The 24,620-nt window shown below is 38.7% G+C and overlaps 1 protein-coding gene across 2 annotated transcripts in view; it reads left to right on the top strand.

Annotated features, from left to right (window-relative positions):
• Positions 1 to 24,620, top strand: part of LOC150081705 (tachykinin-like peptides receptor 86C) — a 146,123-nt gene that overhangs the window by 71,353 nt on the left and 50,150 nt on the right. The window contains exon 1 of one of the 2 annotated variants that reach the window (XM_090379570.1): positions 9,328 to 9,487. The exons of the other annotated variant lie outside the window; for it this stretch is intronic. Coding sequence (XP_090235696.1) covers positions 9,375 to 9,487 — 113 coding nt within the window. The 5' untranslated portion in view covers positions 9,328 to 9,374. Of the gene's footprint in view, positions 1 to 9,327; positions 9,488 to 24,620 lie in introns of those variants that run through there. 2 annotated transcript variants of the gene reach the window in all.

Here is a 24,620-nt window from a genome sequence, read left to right on the forward strand (position 1 = left end):
TATCCAGCACCAAGTACTTGGGACTTACAATCGATGACAAACTAAACTTTCATACTCACGTATCCAAAATTTCTGAGAAAATTAAAAACTTCACGGCTGGAATTGCAAGGATTTCCAGAAAAGAATGGGGCCTCTGCAAAAAGACGTTGTCTTTATACTATAAGACTATCTTCCTACCAATTGCTGCGTACGCAGCAGGTGTTTGGTTCTGGAGGGTCTCAAAAACTAAGACCAGGACTAAACTTCTTTCATTACAGCGTTCGGTGTTGCTCACACTTCTACAAGCTCCTCGGACGGTGTCGAATAATGCTCTACAAGTTCTAGCAGGAACCCTGCCTCTGGATCTTTATATCTCCTACAGGGGTATGATCTACAATCTCAAAAAAGGAATTTCTGTAAATATTTTTAACATTGTAACAGACCCTACGAACAGAATAAAAGAGGAAAAACGAAGACTCTGGAAGGAACTCACCGCTGTTTGGCAGCAAAGATGGGCTGAAAGTGAACACGGTGAGGTTACACGAAGATACATTTCAAATGTTGAATTCGCATCATTACCCACAGTCTCAAAATGGTTTGTGCCTAGCATGACTACATCATATCTAATGACTGGCCACGGATCGCTCAGGGCTAAACTTTTCGAAAGGAGCCTTGAGCCTGATCCTTTCTGTCACTGCGGAGAATCTGAGACATGGCAGCACGTTCTCTTTGAATGTAATGATTATTCGAATGAAAGACAGGTACTGCTGAGTAAAATAAATAATCTCTCAGAAAATAATGTACATTTGCTCATCGAAAATTCTGATGTCTTCACTACATTTCAACAGTTCTCTGCGGCAGTTTTCAAGAAAAGAATTGCGGCTAGAAACTCTACTGTGGTGTCATAATGATCCGGATTAACTCACTTTTGGGAAGAACATATAGGAAGATAGCCATCAACGCAACAGGAAATAGCAGGTAGACCCCTTTCTCCTCTAAGTGATGCTGGATGGGATTCCAAGAAGCTTTGTGTATAAACGGGCCTAAATTATTAGGAAGCTAACCTCGAAGAATTGTAAATAATTGCTTAACGTACAGTTAAGAATACCCATACTTCTGCGCACCCCAACACGCTTCTCTCTCATGAAATCTTATTTAAAAAGGGGGGGAAAAATAAATAAAATAAGATCTTCTCCCCATAGGATGAATCCTGCAATAATCTGAAATGCCATCAAGCCAATTGAACACAAAAAACTCCAATTTCTGCTCTCTGACTGATGTAATGCTACACGTATAGAAAAACCTTCTGCAAGGACGCTAGTGTTACTCCGAGTGCTTTAATGCATGCTGGGAACTTCCTCTCCTGCCTCAAGCTCAGGAGTACTATGTGAACTATCTACATGGAAATCGCCTTGAGGAACTTCTATAGCCCTACTCTACAAGCTCAGATTCTACCGGGGAAGAAATTAAATGAGACTATATTTCCTGAACAGTTGAACTACTGGACAGTCTTTACAATTGTATAAAACAGAAATAACTATTGGTAAGTAACAACTAATGTTGCTGTAAAAACGACTGTAAATAATTCTCAAATTCTGTTGCTAGAACTGTCAAACAGAGAGAGAGAGTGGTAAATCTCACTGTAATGTAAATAGTGAACAATGTTAACAGTTTATTTCCTTGTTAATGCTAAACTTAATAGGATAACTGATATATAATGCTATTGAAAATTGCAGTTCTTTAAAAATGTTTGTCTTGGCTGTGTGACTTCAATGGGTTTTTGGAGCTCCAGCCTTGTTTTTTTTTTTTTTTTTTTTTTTGCGGGCTCTAGGCCTGGGCAGCCTGTGAGCGGGATAGCGGGCACCCACTGGTATTGCACTACCTCCAGTGGGTGCGGGATTTCGTGCACTTTGGCATGTAAAAGGTTTAAAAAAAAAAAAAAAAAAGCCTGGCTACTCGCGCCTGGGGACAGGCACCAGACAGCAGCTGCCCAGGTGGTGGCTGCTCCTTTGCAGAGGTCCTACATTCAATACAGATCCACTAGGTGGAGATGGGCTATGCCTAGGGGCCACCCTTGATACCAGGACACACACACACACACGTGTTTTGTACTGTGTTTCCTCAACTGTATTGTGAACAAAATATATATATGCTAGGGTAATTATATATATGAGAATGAAAATGTACATAAAATTGTATATAGATTATTGTTTATGTTTCTTGAAATTGTACATAATATTTGAGTGTGTAAATAAATGAAAAAAAAAAAAAAAAAATGTGTGAGGAGGGAAGCACATACGTTTTATTTTCTAATCTATTTGGGTTGTTTTTTGGGGTTTTTTTTTTGCCAATTCAGCAAAAGCCTGTGGCTTCCTTGCACTATATGGCGAATACTATTACTGGAGATAAAAAAAAAAAAGTTTTACCTATTTATCGATAGTATAACATATTGTGTGTATACTATTTCATTGCTAATATAAGAATTTTACAACTAATTACGTCTCACGTATAGAAGTAGCCATGTTGCATTTTTGTACAACATGGCGACTCAAGGTAAACCAAAGCCACATCAGGAGAGGGATTGTTCTGTTGAACGCCACAGCGTTGATGATCTTCCATTAACTCAGGACACCAGTAATGACACGGTAACGAAGAAAAAAGAATCTGAGGAAGAGAGAGAGAGAAAGTCAAGGTGAAAACTAGGGATGACAACAAAAGTAAGACCCCAACCGACAGAATGAGGTTATTGTGGCTGATTAAATACCCCCTTCAGGTAAGGATTGGGAAGACATTGTTTCCTGGGTAGCATTAGAGGACAGCCCTCTGTGTATATACGAAAAGATCAAGGAGGATAAAATGTAGAGAACTATAACAATGAAAGGAAATGACGGAGTTGAGTTGGATGGCGATAGTGTTGTCGGTACTCCAGATGAGCACGTTATCGAGAGATGTGAATCTCAGTGTGGTGCGTAATGCTGGAAGTGTGACTAGTAGAAAACTCTGTCATTCGCAGGATGAGGGGTCTGATCTAGAGTGGATTGCTGGAACCGTTGAAATGGATTTGGCACTATTGGAGAGTGGTCAATGTATTGATCGACCAGATGCGGTTAGTTAAAGTGGGGTTGGCGATTCTGAACCCGTACAACGACCCTCGTCTCCAGTGGAGGAAGTTAATGCCAAATTTGAGCCAAACTTAGAACCAGAGAAGACCCAGGTGATGATCACAGTCCTACAGGTAGTGGAGACGGCTGTGACAAGACATCTCTGTATGTACTGCGACAGAGATTACTGCTATGCTGATCTAGCATAGCAGTAATCTGATATGAGATCTAACATCCAGGTTTTCCTCTTTTATCAAATAAATGCCGTGAGTATAAAGGCGATGAAAGGAATTTTTCACGTTGGGGGCTTTTGAAAGTGCGTCTAATCAACTGGCTGTCCAGAATGAAAATTTGAAGGAGAAAATCTCTTGTTTTGATAGCGTGGTCAAAACTTATCAGGCTGAAATAAGTGATTTGCGGAATTTGACTTTCAAAAGACAGTCAGATATGAATGACAAGCAGGATGGAAAAAAGCTGCACAGTGATACAGAGACAGGTATAAGACCCGCAGAGTCATTGACGGGCAATAAAAATATTAATGATGGGAATCATTGCATTGTTATCAAAGCCACAAATAATTCGACTTTGAACAGTAGTAAGGATGTGAAGAACGCAGTGGGAAAAGGAATGCTGAAAGTGGCAGAGTAAGAAAAGTGCAACAGATTGCTGAGAGAGGGATTGTTCTGGAAATAGACTGAGAACGGCATAGAAGAAGTGAAATATCGAAGTCATACAGTATATTATGTCCTGACGGTGGAAAAAGGGAGAAATGATTAGTGAGATATACAGTATGCTAGAAACCTTAGTCACATGGGTATAAGTAGGCTGGTGGTGTAGAGCGAGGTTTTACTCCGGTTCGAAAGTATTAACAAGTCAAAGAAGGGGAGAAACTGGATATTTGAGATCTCCGGCCACATCTACAGATATCTACTGAACCAGAGCAGGGCTTTTATGGGCTTGATGTCCTACAGGTTTAGCGCTTTCCATTTAGTTAATATCTGAAAAAGGCTGTTTAAGCATGGATAATGCATCTCCATCATTTCTACTACCCAGGTAGTAGAAATGATGGAGATGCATTATCTCTATCTATTATATGAGTACCTCAGGAAGGGCTGTGTAAAGACAGTTTCAACATTGCCAGCCTTGGAACCTGGATATGAGGAACAACTTATGGCCATTAAACAATTTCAAGGCCTTTCAGTGTTCTCTATTAGGATTTTAATAGATGGCGTGTGCTATTAGAGTTGGAGCAGCACTTGTGAGAGTATTATGGCACATCCACATAACAACTGTATTACTACGGAAATAATGATTAGTGACTCTCAAAGGTAGCAACGCATCTGTTTATATTACAGTCTTGGCTGTTTAGGAGTATGTGCGTTAAATGTCTGACTTTGTCTTCTTCTCTTTTGTGTCCTTGTCAAAATTGATCAATTGTGTGATTTATATATAGGAGCTTTATGCCTGACTGGCATAAGTTAAAGTTACTGAAAGTAGAATGGCCACCATGGATATGCATCTCCTAGTAGTGCATATGACCTGATTTTTCCCACATGATCCACGATCGCTGCCACTGAGTCTCTTTGTGGCGCAATGGGATGCATATCCTAATGGTTCGTTACTTCCAACTATTCAAAGGTCATCCTTGTGGTGCATGATCACTCTTACCCCTGTGTCTCCTTGTGGCGCAGTGGACTTTTATCTTCTCAAACCTACTGGGGCATCACATCTATCTTCTCTCATGATCACTGATCACGAGAGAAGTAATTCATCCCTTAGAGTATTCTCTAAGGGATTAATTACCACTATCTTAGTGTTCTTTGTTGCACCTCCTTGTGGTGCATTGGACTGTCACTCTTTTACTTACATCTGAACAGCAGCCGGATGGACAGGTTCTGTGATTCAGAATTGCATTCTACGGCTATATGTGTGTAGGGTGCAATTCGTCTTTGGGTATGCAGATATGTCTGAAAACTGTACTGTATTGTAAATAGGTGGTGGTGGGATGCCAGAAAAACTGGCTTGGATCGCCTGGTTTAAAATATAAAAAAAGAAAAAAATGTCTTGCTGACTGGGATGAACTTCATAACACTGCATCTCTCTCTACGTTCTCAGGTGTGTGAACTGTATAGGCAGTCTCGACAAATCGATTGTTTACACACCACTAGCCGAAGAAAAGCTTCAACCCACATTAATATTGTGTTACTAGAGGGAATTCGGCCATGTGTCGGTAATTAAACTGAAGTTGAAACCTTCTTTGTGTCTGCACACTAGATTTTGTTGTAAAAAAAGTTTCTACTGCAAACATGCGATGGTTCACTGGCCAATTAACGATGTTTACTGAACTGCATGGATACACAACTCTAGTCACGTAGCTACTACCGCAACGCCCCCTCTGCAGTGCACTAAAGGCATCCAATCCTATTGCCCCACCCTATATATGCAATTTGTGAAATACTGCGGTAATGTTCATATAAAGTAGGTAGTGGCAACCGAAATCTCCAGTGGACCACTTTTTGAAAGATAAATGTTTTCAAGGGGCACTAGAAAAGTTTCTGCAACAACCAACTTCATTTAAATTTAATCAAAATTAAATTAAGTTTAGTAAAGTTTCTTCAAATAAAGCTTTTAAAATCACAGGAGGGTCTTGTGGGCACACCAATGTGGCAGTACTGAACGAATTTACAAAATATTTTAGCATATTGACCTTTCTACGAGCGTGCTCGATTTTCTGACTAGAAAGATTTCAACAATTACGCATTTTATTGAAATGGTATCGAATCTTTGGTTTCGCTCAAATCGACGACAAGCGCAAACCAATCAAAGAAGACCGCAATTACAGACACAATATATTGACGCCTTATAGCTTTAGTTCTTTGTTGCTTAACACACACACAAGCACACACCTAACAACAGCCCGCTACCAATTGCATGATTGAATCTGAAAAGAAAGAAAAAACAATACATGTCTTCGGCATAAGTCGTATTTGGACCTTAGAAAAGGAAACGATATTACTTCAGAAAATAACAAATAAAGAAAGAACACACCACCCTGAGGAAGTTCTAGACTAGTACATCGAATGACACTTTCAGACTTATTAAGAGGAACTTTGTTCTATGATAAAAAAAAATGAAGCAGTTTGAACAAGAAACCTTCGATTGCAAGGACATGATGAAATAAAGACTCAAAGACCATTCTATCAACGTATCCACAGTATCAAGAAATATAATGTGCAGATTTTCCCTTGAATTCCTGACCGAATAAACTTCAGTTAATAATAAGATTCAGTTGAATGAGACGCAGTATCATAGCAAACAGATTTACTTGAGGGAAAAGGAGGTAATTATCCCTCTGTATAAGGCAATGGTCAGGCCACGCCTTGAGTACTGCGTACAGGTCTTGAGTACAGGTCTGGAGGCCTCATTTTAGGAAGGATGTAGATTTACTTGAGCGTGTACAGAGAAGGGCAACAAGATTGGTGAGGGGAATGAAGGGATCCTCTTACCAAGAGAGGCTTAAGTTCTGCAAATTGCAGTGGCTGGAGACTAGGCACCTGCGCGGTGATCTGATTGAGGTGTATAAGGCCTTGAATGGGTTGATCACGCTGAATTCTGATGGGATTCTTCCACTTGTTCAGATTACGAACCTAAGGGGGCATAAATTCAAATTAAGAAAAGACAGATGTAGATTAGATGTGCGGAAATTTGCCTTTAGCCAGCGGGTGGTTAATTGCTGGAACAAACTTCCATCTGTCGTTGTGGAAGTTGATAAGTTGAATAAATTTAAGGAGGAACTGGACAGGCATTTGGAGGGAATGGTGTGATTTTTTTTTTTTTTTTTTTTTTTGGCTGATGCTGCATAAGCTCATACACTTGCTTTCTTGCATCAAATTCCACTGCTGCTACTACTACTACGGCTTCACATGAAAGAAATACGAAGACAGCACATTTCACTAGAAAGTCATTGGAAATATCGAGGTAGATCGAAAATCTGTGAGCAGCCAGGCTGGTTTCTCTTAGGTTTGAGCCGAATATAATTCCTCTGTAACACTTTAAAGAATCCTGGAACACGCCAGTTGTGGTGTCCAGCACAGAAAACTTGCCAATTTTAGTAGAAGCTGGACACCATCTCATTATCAATGGTGGAAAATATTCTTTAAGGAGTCACAATATCTTTAAACTGTTTCTGAAAATTAAAACCTGATTCAGCTGATCAGAGGATAAGCCTGTCTAAAAAATACCGGTAAGAAGGTGGACTGAGTTGGATTAAACCATCACTTGTTGTACTCAATGTTCCAGTCCGCAAAATGGAGTCCCTTGCGAGCTCTATTGAATGTATTCATCGATCACTGTTAAGTGGTACTTAATAAGGGTTGTTAGGAATAGCGGTACTAGTTGTCCCCCCCCCCCTTTAAGTATTATTATTTGACTGGTATGACCGCACTTCGTTGGGTGATACGTACGGTCATCGCCAATTACTATCGCCTTTTTTCTACATCGTGTGGAAAGGGTTGGGTTCGAATCACGTGGAGATCAGAGGAACTTTTATAGGATTTTTTTGCATGCTGAATTAGTCAGCCTATGGCAAAGGTTGCACGGTTTTATCTCCCGGAAATGGATTTTTCAGGAGGCAAACAGACCAAATAATATATACAGTTACAGGAAATACACTGACGCCTCATTGCCTTTATTGCTTTGGTGCCTAACACGCGATTTCGAATCGAATGCGATACTACAGAATGTTTAGTGTGATATCTTATAAGAGTTGTCTCGTAAACTTTTCTCCTCCTTTGCTGTCCTAAAGTACAAACAAAAGATTTCTTTTATTTATATCGCTATGAAACTGTAAAAGTTGCCAATACCTGAGTTACGTGTGCTTTCGAGACTCGCTGAACTGGATGTTGGCCTTCAAAGAGCAGTTCGAATGTTGTCCAACACATACTCGTACTTCAGGTAATATTAATCGCTAGATTAACATAAAAAAACTGAGCTACTATAAAACTACTAGCCGTTACTTTAATAATTTGGAGCATCCACATAAGAGAAATCTGCTTGTGGTGGTTCACAAAAACTTGAACAATAATTTGTGAATATGCATTAAAATATTTATTTTTAAAGTGTGATTTTATACAGCACCACACTTATTATTTTGGTTCAGTTTCGGTTCAAATTAACGCGTTATTATAACGACAAGAAAGTCCGATCAGTCCAACCCCCAAATACACGTAATTCACCAATTCCTTTGAGCAGTTCAGAAAACATGTAAAAGTATTTCCATCAGAAAACCACTTACGTTGCAGTTCTGTGCAAGCTGTTAGCAAATTATTCATGGTGATTTGGCACTAATTAGTCTCTCCATTAACTCAAGGGATAAATCTGTGTAAAACAACCTTCACTGTTTTACACGGGATAGTTTTCTTTTTTAAAAGACCATCTCCAGTGGTTTAAGGGTCCGTATCGCGCTACGATAACCAACATTCCAATCAAAAGCATGACGTACAGGCGCGCGACACACGAGGAAGGGAACTGCGCGTGCGGGCGCCGTTCACTCGCGTTACACCGGCGAACTGGCTAAGTTCTTACACCGCTTGAGAAGACGTTTGTTGCTGAGTATCGGGGATACTACGACCATCGCTTCCGTCAGCCCTTGTGGAGTGTTGCTGATGGTTGGATATGGCACTTGTAACTTTTAACGGAACTGGAAGACCAGAATTGCTGTCGAAGTACACGCGGCGTTGTTGGGCTCGAAGTTCTCTAAGAAGATAAAGAGTTATTTCAACGTTTGGGACTGCTAGTGATGTCTTAAATTAGAGCGCGTAGGTTTCTTGTTATCAAAACGAGCAGGTGGAAATTGGACACATTTTTGATTGACTTCTTTGACGCTAAGCCATGGATAATTACGATTTTTACTCCAACGGACTGCTTTCCGCAGACAGTAACTACACGAATGGAACGATTCGCCTTCTCACGACAGCAGATTGTTTGGCCATGGTGGAGAACTCGGGCATAACCCCCAGCGCTTTCAATATGAACGAAAACATAACGTATTGTGTGCGACATCTTCAAAACCTGCGACTTCTCAGCCGACCTTACGTTCTGCCTTGGTGGCAAAAGTTGAGTTGGACTATCGCTTTTGGAGCCATGGTTACGGTGGCAGTGGGAGGAAATGCCATTTTCATCTGGATCATAATATCTCACCGGCGTATGCGAACCGTGACTAATTATTTTTTACTGAATCTCTCCATGGCTGACTTACTTACTGCAACGTTTAATGCAATTTTTAATTTTGTTTTCATGTTAGATAGTCATTGGCCTTTTGGCGGGGAATATTGCGTCTTCAGCAACTTCGTAGCCAATCTCACCGTGGCTTCTTCTGTGTTCACGATGTCTGCCATGAGCGTGGACAGGTAAGTCAAAATTGTGCGCTGTTTCCTTTCCTCTAGAAAGTTCAGAAAATGAGTTTCTTAAAAGGAGCCCCATTTAGAAGCACTTGTAATTCGAGTAGTCAGGCTTAAGCCATAATCTTACCATCATAAGTTTCTTAAATGATTCGTTCTGCCTTGTGTCTTTGACTACTACGAATATGCAGCTATTATAATTATCATAGTATTATATTAGTATATAACTTTCTGCTGAATTTTTGTGATGGTGAACTGCCATCTGAGTTGGTATTATTATGTCGGAGAAACCGAAACTCAACGAGGAGAAACTCAGTTGCCAACCGAGGCCGAGTAAATTCCACAACAAGCGAAGGGAGAATTGATGTAGGTATTCGTATTACGCACCTGTTGACGTATGACTTGTGTTATAATGATGTATGTTATTACTCTTTGATCCGTTGTTGTTATTGGGTTTTAGGAGCATTAGAAACTAAGGCCATGTGTATACTGTCTGTAAATTGCGTGTGTTCTGAGGTCGATTTTCTGTTTGCTGGACAAAAAACGTTCCGGGAGAAAACCATGCAACCCTTGCCTGAGACAAACTCAGCCACGTTGTGGAAAAGAGCCATAAAAATTCCTCTCGTCATCGACGGTACTCGAACCCAGGTCTTTTCCAACCGGTGTGGGGAAGACAACGATTCTATCAACTGTGCTACCCACAAGATTTCGATCAAAAGAGAATGTAAAGCTTGGTCAGTAAGCTTTTTTAACAAATGATATGCTTTTTCACTAGGCCTTTGCGTTAACCTAGTAGTTATGACTGCTGCTCTTTCTCACGGGGGGTGGAAAATTCCTGGGTTCGATTTCTGTTACGAGGAGATGCGCTGTTATCTTTTCGTTATTTTTTCATTAACTTGCTTAGTTAACCCTGTGGTCAAGTTAACTAAGCAAGATTTCCTTGTCTTTTTCCCCCCTCTTTGGGATCCGTGCTTTTTATCCCGCTAACAGGAAAACTAGCCATAGAATACATGGAAAATGCACAATACGTCTAGCTCAATATCGTATTAGTTGCCTGGGAACGTGTTTACATCTTTTTTTTTTTTTATATTCCAAGAGTTGTCCAAATTAGACAGACGCTTTTGGATAAAAATAAGGACTGCGTTCGGACATTTAGTCCCATCGTCACTAGGCGAGACACATCTTCATAAAACATCACCAGCCGCTTCACTTCACTGTTCGAATGAAAGTGACGACCTCTCAGCTTTCTTCGGTGAGGAGGAAGTGATGAAGTAGTTGCAGGGCGACAGGTCAGGACTGTAGGCTGTATATTGCAGCACTTCTTCCTTCCACACCGAGTAATACCAGGCGTATCAAGTTTCTGCCTGGCCGCTTTGCTTTTATGGCAACTGCGGCTGCTCCATAGTTTGTCTGTAGCGATGGGCATTGACTGTGGCAACATCGGGAAGCTAGGCTATCAATAGTGGTCCGGTGTGAGGAGGACAGTGATTACTATTACTGGAATACAGTGATTGTAATCACTATCCTCCTCACACCGGGTGGAAAAGTATCGGATTCGAATCCCGTCAATGACACCAGAACGTTTATGGAATTTTTTTCACTCCTCGAGTTAGTGAATTGGAAAACATGTTTTTTTTTCCCTCCCAGAAACCCGGGTTCCTCCAGCAAAGAAGGCAAACTGACAAGAGAACATCCACCCATGTGTATTTTGGACATAATAATCGAGTAACCCAAAGCTGGCAAGTTCTTATTTATCAATAGCGGTTTCGTGTGGATTAAAAAGGATGTCAACACAACCTTCCTTACTATAAGTATGAGAAAAACTGTTTTTCCATGAGTGAGTGTGTTCGAGGTGAGGGGGAATTGGAATGCTCATTTTCTGGCTCATGCGTTTGGTCTCTATGTCATAATATTGGCACGAAGAAATTCAATCCTGGAAATGTTCACGGGATTTCAACATTCACTTAAGAATGGTGTGGATTGAGTGTGCTGGCCATCTGTAGCACATCTGTAGCTTGGACTTATCCTTTATTATTACTAAATAATATGTAAATAATTATCTTTAATAACTTTCAAGCTGAGTACATTGTATCAGTTGGTAGACTGCAGAACAGAAGAGCCCAACGAGGCTTTTACACAAAGGCAAAGTTGAAATTAATAGTTATAATCGGTAACAGAATTTACAATTCACAGTTGAATCCTTTTTTTTTTTTAATGAATCAATTTGTATTCTTGGTGCTTTGGCGTAGAGTTCGAAGACACTGATTAGTGTCTTCGTCTTCATCAGATTTCAGTTGCCTATTCGGGTCTGAAGCTAACTTTGTGAATTTTAAGCAGTCTTGTGGAATTCTAACAACCAGTGAAATCGTCAACGTGATGTGCTCCTCCTATCGATTGCTTCATCAGAAATTTACTTATTTAAAAAGTTTTCTTATATATGAAGCAGTTCACCGGGAACGGAGTACTTTAAATTCCTCAAGCAGTTGGAATCTGAGTGGAGTGTTAGGAAACAGAACAGGTTTCCAAGATAATTTAAAGATGCAGGGTTCTGTAGTGAATACGCGAATTCCAGAAAATAAATAAATATTTACGTATTTTAAAATAGTCTTCATACTTTAATCATTACTCCATCTAACTTCACGATCCAGAAGCTCTTTAGTAATCTTTTTCTAAGATTCTTTTAACAAATTAATGAAGTTTAGTATTATTATGCAGGGCATCATAAAAGTCCGTACTCATAGGGTATATTGTGTTATTACTGATGTCATTAATAAACTCACAGAATTCCAATCAACAGACGGTTGGAATTCTGGGAGTGGGAATTACACACCTATCGTGTGCACCCCACTTTGCTATCAAATATTATGTTCAGTGATGAGGCCTGCTTTTACTTGAATGGTTCTGTTAATCGGCATAATTATTGATATTGGAATGATACTACCCCAACTGGATGGTCGAAGGCCACCACAAACTAATCCTAGGGTTGTAGATTGGTACGCCATCTATGACTGCAAGTTTGGATGACCTTTCTTTTTTGAAGGAAATGTTACAGGTGAAACGTTACTTGCATATGCTCAAACAAGTTTTAGACTCCTATGCTGATGATTTTCCTCTAGAAAAACGCAGGCGCAGACTATGGCACCGAACAACCACCAATCTACGCAAGCGGATAGATCTATGTATGAATATACAAGGGATTCATATTGAATATCTCAATAATTAAGAATAGAAGTCAGTGTGGAGTTTAGTGCCTTATAATGACAGCAATTTGTGGAAATGGGCAACATGAAGAGGACATCGTCGGCGTATGAGATAAATCCATGGTATTTATTTAAAAAAAAAGTACAAAAGTGACAGTCAAGATCTGAGCTAATAAGTAATTACTTCGTTAAATCCCTGAGCGTCTCTAGTTAATTGATCCATAAATATGAAATGAAGTACTTTAATGTAGCAAACTCAATGAAGGATTACACGGGACTTCTGATGATAAAGGATTATTAATTCTTTAGGGAAATTAATGGAAACTGAGTCAAAAGCAACAACTTTCAGGGCAAATATTGCTATCAGTCAGACTAGATACATAAACGAGTGAAAGAGTTCCTTTAATTACAAATCCTTATAAATAAGGGTAATTTTTACAAGAACATGAATAATTTGTAGTATCGTGTGATTTCACACATGTAGCGTAAGTTACTCTATACAGTAATTATTTACAGTAATTATGCAGACCATTTCCCTAAACTTGGTTGTTTTAAACAGAGATATCGTGAAATGTATATTGTATGAAATATCAAATGGTTTTACGTTGTCCCTTTTTATACTGTTAAATTTCGAGCATATTGTTTTTTCTACATTATTACTTTTGATATGTCATGTAATGTGATCTTTTATTGGAGTGAACATCCTTTAATGTACGTTGGTTGTTAAATAAATATTCTAATCTGGCACATCGAGAGTGATTGTAAATCTCTGAAAAGGATAAAACCAAAAAGTGCTTTCTCTAATACGTAGACCTATATATTTTATATTTTATGCAAGCCGGGGGAGATCTTTGTTTACTGGGGATGCCACCAAACGGCTCCTTGAATTCAGCGCTGCCTGCGGGCTGTTGATTATGGCTTGTGCTACGTTTCGGAAAGTGAGTCGAAGTACAAACGTGCAGCTAGCCTTGCTGTTGTTTCAGCATAGAACTCGATGGAAGATTCTTTACTGTAGTAATGGATTCTAAAATCCTGACAATAAAATATGGGAAAATTTATAAAAGTGGAACATATTCATACATTAAATCATGAAAAAGAACACCCTGGAGTTGCAGAATATGCTGCTGGATGGGAAAGAAGTCGTATCGAATTTTAAAGTCAGAATAAGAATAAAGGTTAATAGGGGTATAAACAAAATACAGCCCACTGGAACTGATGAAATTGAAAACGATGTGTATATTGTTTTTAAATCAGTTGAGGAGGGTTTAACCAAGCAGGCAGCGAGAATAATAATTTTAGTTGGGTTAAGGTGAAGAGAGCCGCAGCATGAGTGCCAATTTTAGAAATATTTAAAAGCATTGATTTTCAAGATTATGAAGTGCGATTCTGGCAGAATATTTTTATTTCTGGTGTTCATTTTTAAGATTATCGCAGCTGGCAAGGTAATTATGATCACGTGTTCTAGGCTATGCACATGTCTTCTCCGTAGTACAGTGGTTATAATCACCGTTCTCTCCCATAACGGGAGAAAAAGGGCCGGGTTCGAATCCCGTCAATGACGCGAAGAACTTTCATGGGCTTTATTATTCATTCCATGACAGAGTCAGTCGGTCTCATTCGAGGATAGTGTCCCCCCCCCCGGAAACTCTGGTTTTAAGTTCAGCAAAACCGACCAGAGAATGCATGCAATTTATACATCATACACACAGGTAGAGGAAGTAATCCTCTGCCCCCCCCCGTGTATGATGATTTAATGATGATAATAGGATTTAAAATCAGATACACTCACCAGTTCACGTAGTTAATTGTGTCAGTTCAAGTGTGCGTATGCCTGTTCATGAAACACCCATAAAAGGTTTTCCCCATTTTGACGGAATTTGAACCTAAGCCTTTTTTGCTCTGCGTGAAGGAAAGGCCTGTGTTGTTACTATTAACCCAGTGATAATACACAATGACACAATAGTAATTATTGTGCTACATGTTAGGGAGGCCTTTAAGAATTGCTGGTTTCCGACAGGATATGAACGAATAACAAATAGCGATCCACCACAAGGTCACAGTTTTAGGTCTTCGGTGAATAAAATTTAATCGTTTTCCAGTGCGCGACTCAGAAACTTGTCATTTTATTCCTGCCCAGAATGAAATAATTGAACCGTACATCCACGCACTCCTCGTGCTCGAATAAGCATCGCGTGACAAATGTTCCAAAGACAAAAAATAAATTGAATTGATCAATCGGTTGTGGTATACATTACCACACATTGCTCATTCTAATACATTATTCATTCTCTATGGCCGCTACTTCGTAGACTATCTCATCATTCCCTATTTGTTTTTCACTTTTTTTTTATAAGGAGAAGACACTTCTACAGCTAGTCTGCCGATTAAAATTCACGACTACGTTTTTTTCTCTTCCTCTTCATTCACACCAATCCGACCTCTGAACGACCATACCTTTTAAGCGTAGGAACTGACTTTGTCAACATCGCCGTTCCAAATAAGATCGTCTTGCCATAAAAACTGTTTTAAATGTGTATTTTTTTTTTTACTTTTTTGTCAGCTGTATCTGCAGATATCTGATCTCGTGCGCACTTGTCTCAATGTTAAGCTTTCGGTCTCTTCTTTCTGTCCAATAGAATCGGTTTAGTACAGATTTCAACGGCTTTGTGAGTGGATTTGTACTCTCGGTATAAATCCTCCTAATAAATATGAATGAGATTTTTAAAATAAGATTTTGGGCTAAATATAATAGTCAAAGTTTTCTGTATCTAAACATTTTTGCCATCTTTCTGCTAACTTCGAATTGCCTTTCTAGAGAAGCATTGCAGTTGTTGTTGGAACCACGGTGGTACAACTTCAAAGACTTCCTCATTATTTAGAATTTTTTTTATACCTAAGCACTCTTTTAAAGTCTGAAAAAATACAATCACAAAGTGCTTACGTGTACAGAAATTACTTGCTGTTAGTTTGCAAAAAAATGGACGCACCTCGAGTGTATAATAAAACAGGCAAACCGACTAGAGGATACACGCGATTTACGAACATAATGCACATGGGCGGATGAATTTGTCCTCGATTAACCCTAATACGAAGTATTTACTTATTACCTTCCAATCATTTCTAATACGAATCCCCGTTGACCTCTGCGTTTATTCTTCAATCGTTTGAAATATTAATCTGCGTTGAAATTACTGAAAATTACACCTTTTTCTTTCCATCAAACACTGAGTTCGTTTGCTACATTATAATATTCACTGAAAGCTTTACAATAATAATTACGCACTTGCAGTTGTCAAAAGCACTGGTCGCCATATTGTTCAAGTCCAGTAAAAATTTCTCTCGGTTTTTGTGTTTCGGTTTGAAAGAAACTTTATAACAATTCGCTGGGTTTCAGAATCTGGCACTTTTAGTCAAGACTCCGAGAGTTAATTAAACTTGCCTTGCACACTGGCTATAATTATATTTCATAATAAACTGTAATGTTAAAAAAGAAGCTCATATTTGAATCACACCGTTGAATTTCGTTTAATTTAAAATTTTCCAAAAGTGGCACTGCTGTTTCGAATAAATTCAGTGATATTATATTAAGCTAAATATAATTCAGCCAAGGAGTTTGGTGTTGTTATCAAGCCCGTATATTTGGTTGAAGAAGCGTTATTTAAAATTTTAAAAAAATCAAAAAGAAATCATGGAATGCTTAGAGGATCTCGATATCAAAGCCCATCAAATACCATTGAATTGCCAAGAGCAGCTGACATTTCAGTGACAGGCGTTGTACCCCAAAAACGAGAGGAAAGATATAGAAATTGGCAGTTCAGTGATGGTCTCTCAGTATTCTGATTCAGACAAAAATAGTGAATAAAAAGCGAAAGGCGGTCACAAATATAAATAATGAAATTAATGCAATTATTAACATTTCTGTATAATATGGCATTCGAGATAATTGAGATTTATTATAGAAATTACAATTAACCAGTTATCTTACCTTTAGCCTGAATATTTAATTATTAAAAAGGCAGGCAAATGGATGAAATAAGAATGCAAAGTAGACTCTGAAAGCTCAGAAAACATATCGATCGTTCATGTATGAAAATATTGTTAAATACACGAAATATTGTTACCACATTCTTAATCAATGTGCAGAAGCAAATAATTATATTACACATATCAACATTTTATTAAAATTTTGAAAATTGAAACATTTTTACTTCTATCAGAGAAGGCATGGTTCGTGAGAGGGATGCACGTTCTTTCTATTTCAACTGGGGTGACTGCAGAATACTTAAAATGTGCTACATTTGCGAAATTCAAGCGGATTCAACAGAATAATCTTTAAAATCTTGCAAATGTTCTTTTTCTTTCTAGGCTTTGTTTATCAGAACACACTGCACGTTTTTAACATATCAACATTACCCTTATCACATGGGACACAACTAATTTCAATCGCTATCAGTGATCATTTTGCAAAGATTTCACCGAAATCTCGCGTCCCCTTTGAGTGTCCTGATGGTATCTGGTAAATCTGAAAATTCAGCAACAGTAGATAAAAAGTCCATTGCGGATTGACTTCTTCAGCAGCAGTTATTTCATGATACGTATTGAAATCACATCCTCTACAGGCTTCTGGTAACACGAGTCCAGGTTCCATTTCCTTGAACACCTGAAGAGATGGAGTTTTTACAAAAATCTTTGGAAATAAGATTTTACACAATTGGACACCGGTTGGTAGAGGTCAGGTTCTTCTTCAACTCTAAAGTGTGCACGCGTTAAATAAGTCGCGTGAAGCAATCAGGAAGAAGAGAATTTAAGGTCTGTTGCCTATTTATTTATGGAACTGTGTAAGGAAACAGCAGGACGTTATTATGATTAATTCCCCGTCCATTTCTAAAGAGTTGAGCTCTTTTTAAATACTTTCGGGATTCACTTGTCATTTGAAAAATATGATCGTAACAAATGTCCTAGTCATTTTCTTAACATATACTTACACTGAAAGTGTTCCTTTTGCGTAATTATCAAAAACGTACAAAAAGAAACTTTCAAGGTGGTGTTTTCAAATTACAACAAAGGAATGCCGACATCAGCAAAAACTCCGTTTTCTTTTGATTTATTCTTGGCATAAATCAAACCGCTGCTGGAATTTATGCGTATAAACATGCGAGTTAATTATCATATGATAAATGTCTCGTACAAATGAATGCCTTAAAATTCCGTTGGAGGGAAGGAATTCGTAAAGTTCTCTTCAGTCGGGCTGCAGTTAGCCATACTGAGAGAAAGGAGTAAGTTTTTTCTACTGAGTTACTCTTTTCAGATCGCACAACATTTAAATCTACGAAGAACGCGTTTGTACTGGCATAATACACAATAATGATCATGATTTTGGATATATTCCTTGTGGGTGGCACAGTTGGTAGAATCTCCATCCTCCCCACACCGGCTGGAAAAGACCTGAGTTCGAACCCCGTTGATGACGTGAGGAATTTTTATGGAACTTTTTCACAACCTGGCTGAGGTAGTCGGTCTCGGGCGAGGGTTGCATAGTTTTTTCTCAGAAAATCGACCACAGAACACACGCAATTTACAGATAGTACAAAGAGCAATATGGCCTTATTCGATGATGCTCCTAAAACCCTGCTTAACATATAGTAATCCTCCTCGACCGTCAATTTAAGATAAGGTTTTATATTTGTATCGGAAAATTTTATATTCTTTTTAGATCACTGAGATGAGTCCAGTGGATGATGCACAGGTGGGGGGATAGAGTTTGTTTACACTCTGCCGCAGCGACTCAACTTTTGTCACTCGAATTAGACATTGAGTTAAAGATGGTATATTCCCGGCACACCTAAAGAGTGATTGCCATTAAAGTCAATGGTTTTATCTTAGACTCGCGGCACATTTTAAGAAAGTCCCAGGATACAGTTTGAGAACTACTGCAACTATCCTCTCAATGATGTACTTACTAATATCACATATACAATATTGCGCGTGGAAATGTCGCTGCTTCTCTAGATTTTCGTGTTTTTGACTAACATTTATGTTTTGTATTATATTTTACATTTGCTTTCGTAATTCCATAAAGATTGCCGTATCAGAGAAGCACGACCAGGAGAATTTGTTCCATAACCATTTCCCTTACTGTATTGTCATTTATATCATTGTGCTAATGTTGGTTAAATTGAAAGCGAAATTTACTGTGTTTTTTTTTTTTTTTTTGTTTTTCATACATTTTATCGGCACGTTGAGCGAGAGAGTTTGACTACGATTACGTTAAGCCCACCAGGGCGGGTATGCTAAGGGCTTACAAGATATATTGAAAAATAAATAAACATGTACATTGGGCTTTCTTGGATATAATCTAAAAAATGATAAATAAAGCAAGATAATTTTTATAAGCTAATCACCATAAGATATAGAGGATTACTTGACGTTATTAAATTAAATGAGGTTTAAATTTACAATCTTCAGGAATTACACATTTATTAGGACCTGATCAATGTGGGCAGTTCGTTGAGAGGCACCACAGAATCAGCTGCGTTTCACTTGGAGTTTTTTTCGGTTGTCCATTAAACTAGACTCCAAGGGTACGTGATTAACCATTATTAACATGGAGTTCGGAGAGCCTCTTTCTTCCGTTGGAGTAGTGGTGGGTCCAGGTGTTAATAAACTTTCTGTAATTGCGGTCACAGGCAAACTTGATGGGCTCGAAGTCGAGGCTTTGAAAAATATTCAGCATTTATCATGGGATGAACTGGTCTGTAAAGTTTACATCGATTGCGATAATTTCTAGTATGGGAATTATTGTAGGCGTGGAGAGCGGATCTTACAGCACCACGTTACTCATATTGAGGGTGATATGAGATCTGTCTGATGATCATCTACATTGCAACGGAGAGTTGCTTTGTCTTTCAGCTAAGGCGTCCGATTAATATTTGATCCCATATTTGTAGGTGTCTCCAATACCTCTCTGTCTTCCAGACTCTATTCAAAAGCAGGCAGTCAGATTAATTAATGGTCCTGCAAAGCCACTCCACTGAGTTAGTCTGTATTACCTCCACTATCCTCCAAACCAGTCGGCATCCATTCATTGTCCAACTTCACACTCACAGTACCAATTTTTCTTCATTTATCCCTTGTACTTCTGTTTTCTGGATAAACCTTCCTTCACATGTATTACCCAAAAATTAGACTTATTGTCAAAAATAATTGGAATTTTCAATGTCAACAAATATTTTATTTTTCTATTTTCTCAGCTATGTAGTTCACCGTTCATGGCTATGAACGGCGCTAAATTGGCTGTTCTTTACCAATGGTGCCATTATAAAGGTAAACAGCAATCCAGTTATCACTCCAACTTGAAGGATACCCGTAGCCTCTACTCTCTCCCATATCCAACCTGGGGTTTGGAGTCGGCTTATTTGATTTCGAAAGAGAGATGATATAAAGTTCAAAATATTTCCACTGAAGCTGTAATGCAATTTCAGAAGTTGTAGGAGCATTGGTACTTGGACTGTAGCGACAGATTGTGTATCTAGATATGTTGTCACAAGTTCTTTTACCTAGAAAGCAGACAATATCCTATAGATGGTAATGAGTAAATTTGTAATAGTTGAGCGTGGAGCTCTGGGGTTCTGGTCTTCAAATAGCTGTCAAATAAGGACAGTCAGCAGTGTTTTCTTTAATAACTTTAGCATGCTCGATCGAAAGTTTTTAATATCAACCGAATTTTGAACTTTCGAATGAGTTGTTGTGTAGTATTCCATTCTGTAGGAAAAATTTTATTTTTCAGGACGTTATTAAAGTTGAAAAGGAGCGGTTCGGTTACATACGGTGACGCTTAAATTTTTCCTACTCCATCACGTAATTGGTGGCAGTTAATGTCTTCGGCTGTATTAACTGTTGTCTTTAAATTATGTAAATATTGAGAATTTCATTTTATTCAACGTGTGGTGCTATTATTATCACTTTTCTTCTATTCTATTATTTTCTATGTGACATTAGTCTTGCCAAACGCACGCCCTTGGGTTGCACAGTTGGTATAATCACCGTCCTGCCCACACCGGGTGGAAAAGGCCTGAGTTCGAATCCCATCAGTGACGCGAGGAATTTTCACAAATGTGGCTGAGTTAGTCGGTCTCAGGCGAGGGTAGCATGGTTTTTTCTCCTGGAAACTCTGATTTTGTCCAGCAAACCGCAAATCGACCACAGAACACGTGCAATTGGCCAGCATTATAAAACCCTACAACAACCAACCAAACGATGTTTTCAGGAACTTATCGGCGAGAACGTCCACTTCAGGGAAGGAAGGTCAGGCCAATTCCCATCAGTGTAACGTCTAGCTGCTGAGTCACGATTTCATTCTCAAGATGAGAGATGCAAAATAGTGCATACGTTAAATAGAGAAATTAACTATTTACGATCTGAATGTTTTAAAACTAATTGAAATAAATAAATGAAAAGTTTATAAAGAATTTGGGACTGTACATTGCAAAGAGTATTATATTTCTCTTCGGAGAACTGTTATTTGTATGTGGTGCTAATGCCATGGATACTTGTAGCGATAGCATCGTATCTTTAAAACTCAACCTGTTAACTGGATGTGTCCTTTTCTTAGTGAATTTATTAATCTGGCATTTCACTCATTATTACAGAACTGCTGAAGTCCTGAACTCGTTAATCTATAAGGGACAACTGAAGTTGTTGTTGTAGTAGGGTTTTAGGAGCATCAGCGACTAACGCCATGTATACTGTCTGTAAATTGTGTGTATGTTCCGTGGTCGATTTTCTGTTTGCTGGACAAAAAACCGGAGTTTCTGGGAGAAAAAACCATGCTGCTGAACGACTAACTCAGCCACTTTGTGAAAAAGTGCCCATAAAAAAATTCTGATATCACCAACGGGACTCGAACTCGGGTCTTTTCACCCGGTGGGGGGGAGGATGGCGATTCTACCAACTGTGCTACCTACCCACGTGGGCACAACTGAAGAAACTGAGTTTTATGTATCATCAATTGGTTAACTAAAAAGAGTGAGTAGTTCATCTACTCTAGCAGCGTGCTTGCGTATTGAAATTTTCGGTTGAATTCTTTTAGCCTAATATCGCAGCCTGCAGTTAAATTTATGTAGCCCGTGTTACAAATTGGGATAGCACATTACAAATAGTATTGGTTTGTCAATCGTTTCGTGTAAAGTGTGGGCGCAGAAAGTTGGAATTATCTAGAAACTAAATCATTATGATTATCGCGATTGGTTGTGGATATAAAGTTTCTGGAAAGCATTTTCTCTCATATGCATCCTGGTAAATTCCTATTTATTTTTGCTTTCAGTGTTAGCGCTAGCCTTTGTGATATTCCTTTTATAACAGTTTTAAAAACAAATAGTGTTATTCTTTGTTTTATAAATAAATAAAAATAAACTTTTTTCCGTTTCATCACAAGCAAGTTCACTGAAGATGTTTTTCAAGATTCTTTATTGTTTGTTTCGAAATCTTTTGGAAGTTTTTCGTTTTCAGGTAAGTAGTTTCAAGTATTCTCAAGTCGAGAACTCCCTTTTCGCTTTTATGTCATTGTATAGAATGAAACAGCTGGGAGATGGTATTTCACGAGCAACATGTTCCCCATGGGAATGAACTGTGCGCATCAAGCCATTGACATGAAATATCCTAAAGCTCGCTTGAATTTATTCGGTGTGTGTGTGCATGTGTGGATAAACGGCAATAAAATGAACGAAGTCTTGAACAGGGATTGGTAGCCATTTCAAATAAAGACTTTGACTTCATTTTGGTATTTTAAACACGTCCATTGCCCATCTACCACATCAAATTAAAAATCAAATTTTGATAAAATCAGGCTCAGTAGATGTAAATTTAATGCTGCATTGGTACTACAATAGGTTCACGTTTAAATGCCTCTTAATGCTGCAATTGTTTGATGCTATGTCTGGTTGATATAATCTGTCTGCTTTCAGATGTGTAGTGAACAGTCGAATCTCTCTCTCTCTGCTACTTGTAAACGATTTGTTTCTTTGATCAGAATATGGCTGACTGCACAGAATTTCTCAACCATACTCATGCAAAAGTTCCCAAAGCATGTCATCCATAAAAAGGATTCGAAGACCAATTGCAACTCGAAAGAGTCACGTTCACCTGCATGATCTTCTCTGTGCCGCCTTGCAGGCAAGGTTCCTTCCTCGACGATATGGATGATTGCGTGGCTCTTAAAGGCGATGCGTCCTCGTCACCATCAAAACTGCCCTTTATTCCACATGTTGGATAGCTGATTTAACAAAATCGAGAGGCACTATTGGGATTCTATTCTGCTCAGAGAATGGAACTTGACTCTGTTGTTTAGGATCTCAATTTTGTTGCTTCTACTCTGTGATAAACGGGGTCTCTTCTGTAATTGGGTTAGAGAATGCAACCCGCTAGTTTCTGGTGTAGTCGCCTTCCTCACTTTTTAAGCTCTAGGTACGGTATAAAGCTTAAAATAGCATGACTGCGGCCGATGAGTAATCCAATGTAAGTTTAAATGCAAACGTTTTTCTGTCGCGTTTGGCAGGAGAAAAATTAGTCGAGTTTCGATTTGTCGTTCGTGGTTGCTTTTACCCTTACTGTAGTTGCACTTACCTCTCTCCTGAAATTCTACCGTCGTGAGCTGACACTTTCAAATACACCGAAAAAACCCCCGGCTCCATCTGCCAATAAGAACATCACAGCACTCTGGATCAACAGAACCTGGACATCTTCTTCCTCATCAGTGCCGAAATGGCCTTCAGATTGTCACCTCTTCGGACCGTTAAGGTTTTCTGGGAAGACAGAAGTTTTGATAGCAACGTGCTGCAGTGCATTGTGTTCTATAGCGGCTAAGAAACTGTGCTTATTTAGTAACCCTGCAGCATAGGAATTCTATGCTGCAGGGTTACTAGCATATATCAAGAGGTAAATCGATTTGTTCACTCCCTGTGATCAAAATTCCGATTCAGGTTTGAATCCCTCCCGATTGTAGATACTCTTCAAAACACCACCGTTCTCTATACCGTTATGATTATCTAGTGAGTAAAAACGAATCATCGCCATTTTACACATCCCTGGACTGAAAGATTTTCTGATCTAAGGCCAGTTTATTTAGGCTGTGGAGAGAAATCTCTACAAATTCCTTTAGATAACGGATGCCTCGGAGAGTGGAAAAGAAACTACGATATTCTTTATAAGGAAAAATGATACAACCTTCTGATATTAGTTCTTAACGACATTACCAAGGAAGTTGCAACCAACTTAAGATAGCTTACTGTGTTGGATGCACAATTATTTTAATACATTGAAATTTCAAGATTTATAATGCAAATTCTCTTCGCCTAAATGGAACTGCAATTTCAGTCGGGTTTTTATGATAACCACAAACACGAAAGTTATAAAAACCTGTAATACTTTAGTACTGGGTATGAGGTGTAAGGAAGATGCTGGTTGACATTATCTTGAATTTTTGTGGATTGTGATTTACCCGTGAAGGAAAGTCGTTTGAAAGAGATAAATGAGGAAGAGAAAAATTTGGTCCTGTGAGTTTGAGGTTTGTCACTGAATGGATGTTGATTAGTTGTGGCACGTGATCTTAATGGTTTGGAAAAGAACATTGGAGTTTCAAGAGCCATGCCAGGAAACCAGTTCCCATAAAAGCAACTACAGGAAAGACAGAAGCTGGGTGTCTATATCCAGAGAGCAGATAGAGTTCGTAAGAGAAGACTCGTTAATTGACTTGACTGCCTTCTTTGGGATAATCTCGCGGATTAAGAGAGCTTTGGGGGGAACCAGCTCAGACGTGGTAAAAATATTCCACAGTAGGGTTGGTGGATTTGATATTTATTCAGAGATATCAGCTGTTTATAAGGAACCTAACGCCGAGAGGGAAAATTTGAGGCAATATTTGTGATGTGCTTATGCCAAGAGAAAGA

This window comes from Mastigoproctus giganteus, chromosome 8 (genome assembly GCF_048544385.1).
Source record: "Mastigoproctus giganteus isolate SK-2022 chromosome 8, ASM4854438v1, whole genome shotgun sequence".
Taxonomy (NCBI): Eukaryota; Metazoa; Arthropoda; class Arachnida; order Uropygi; family Thelyphonidae; genus Mastigoproctus; species Mastigoproctus giganteus.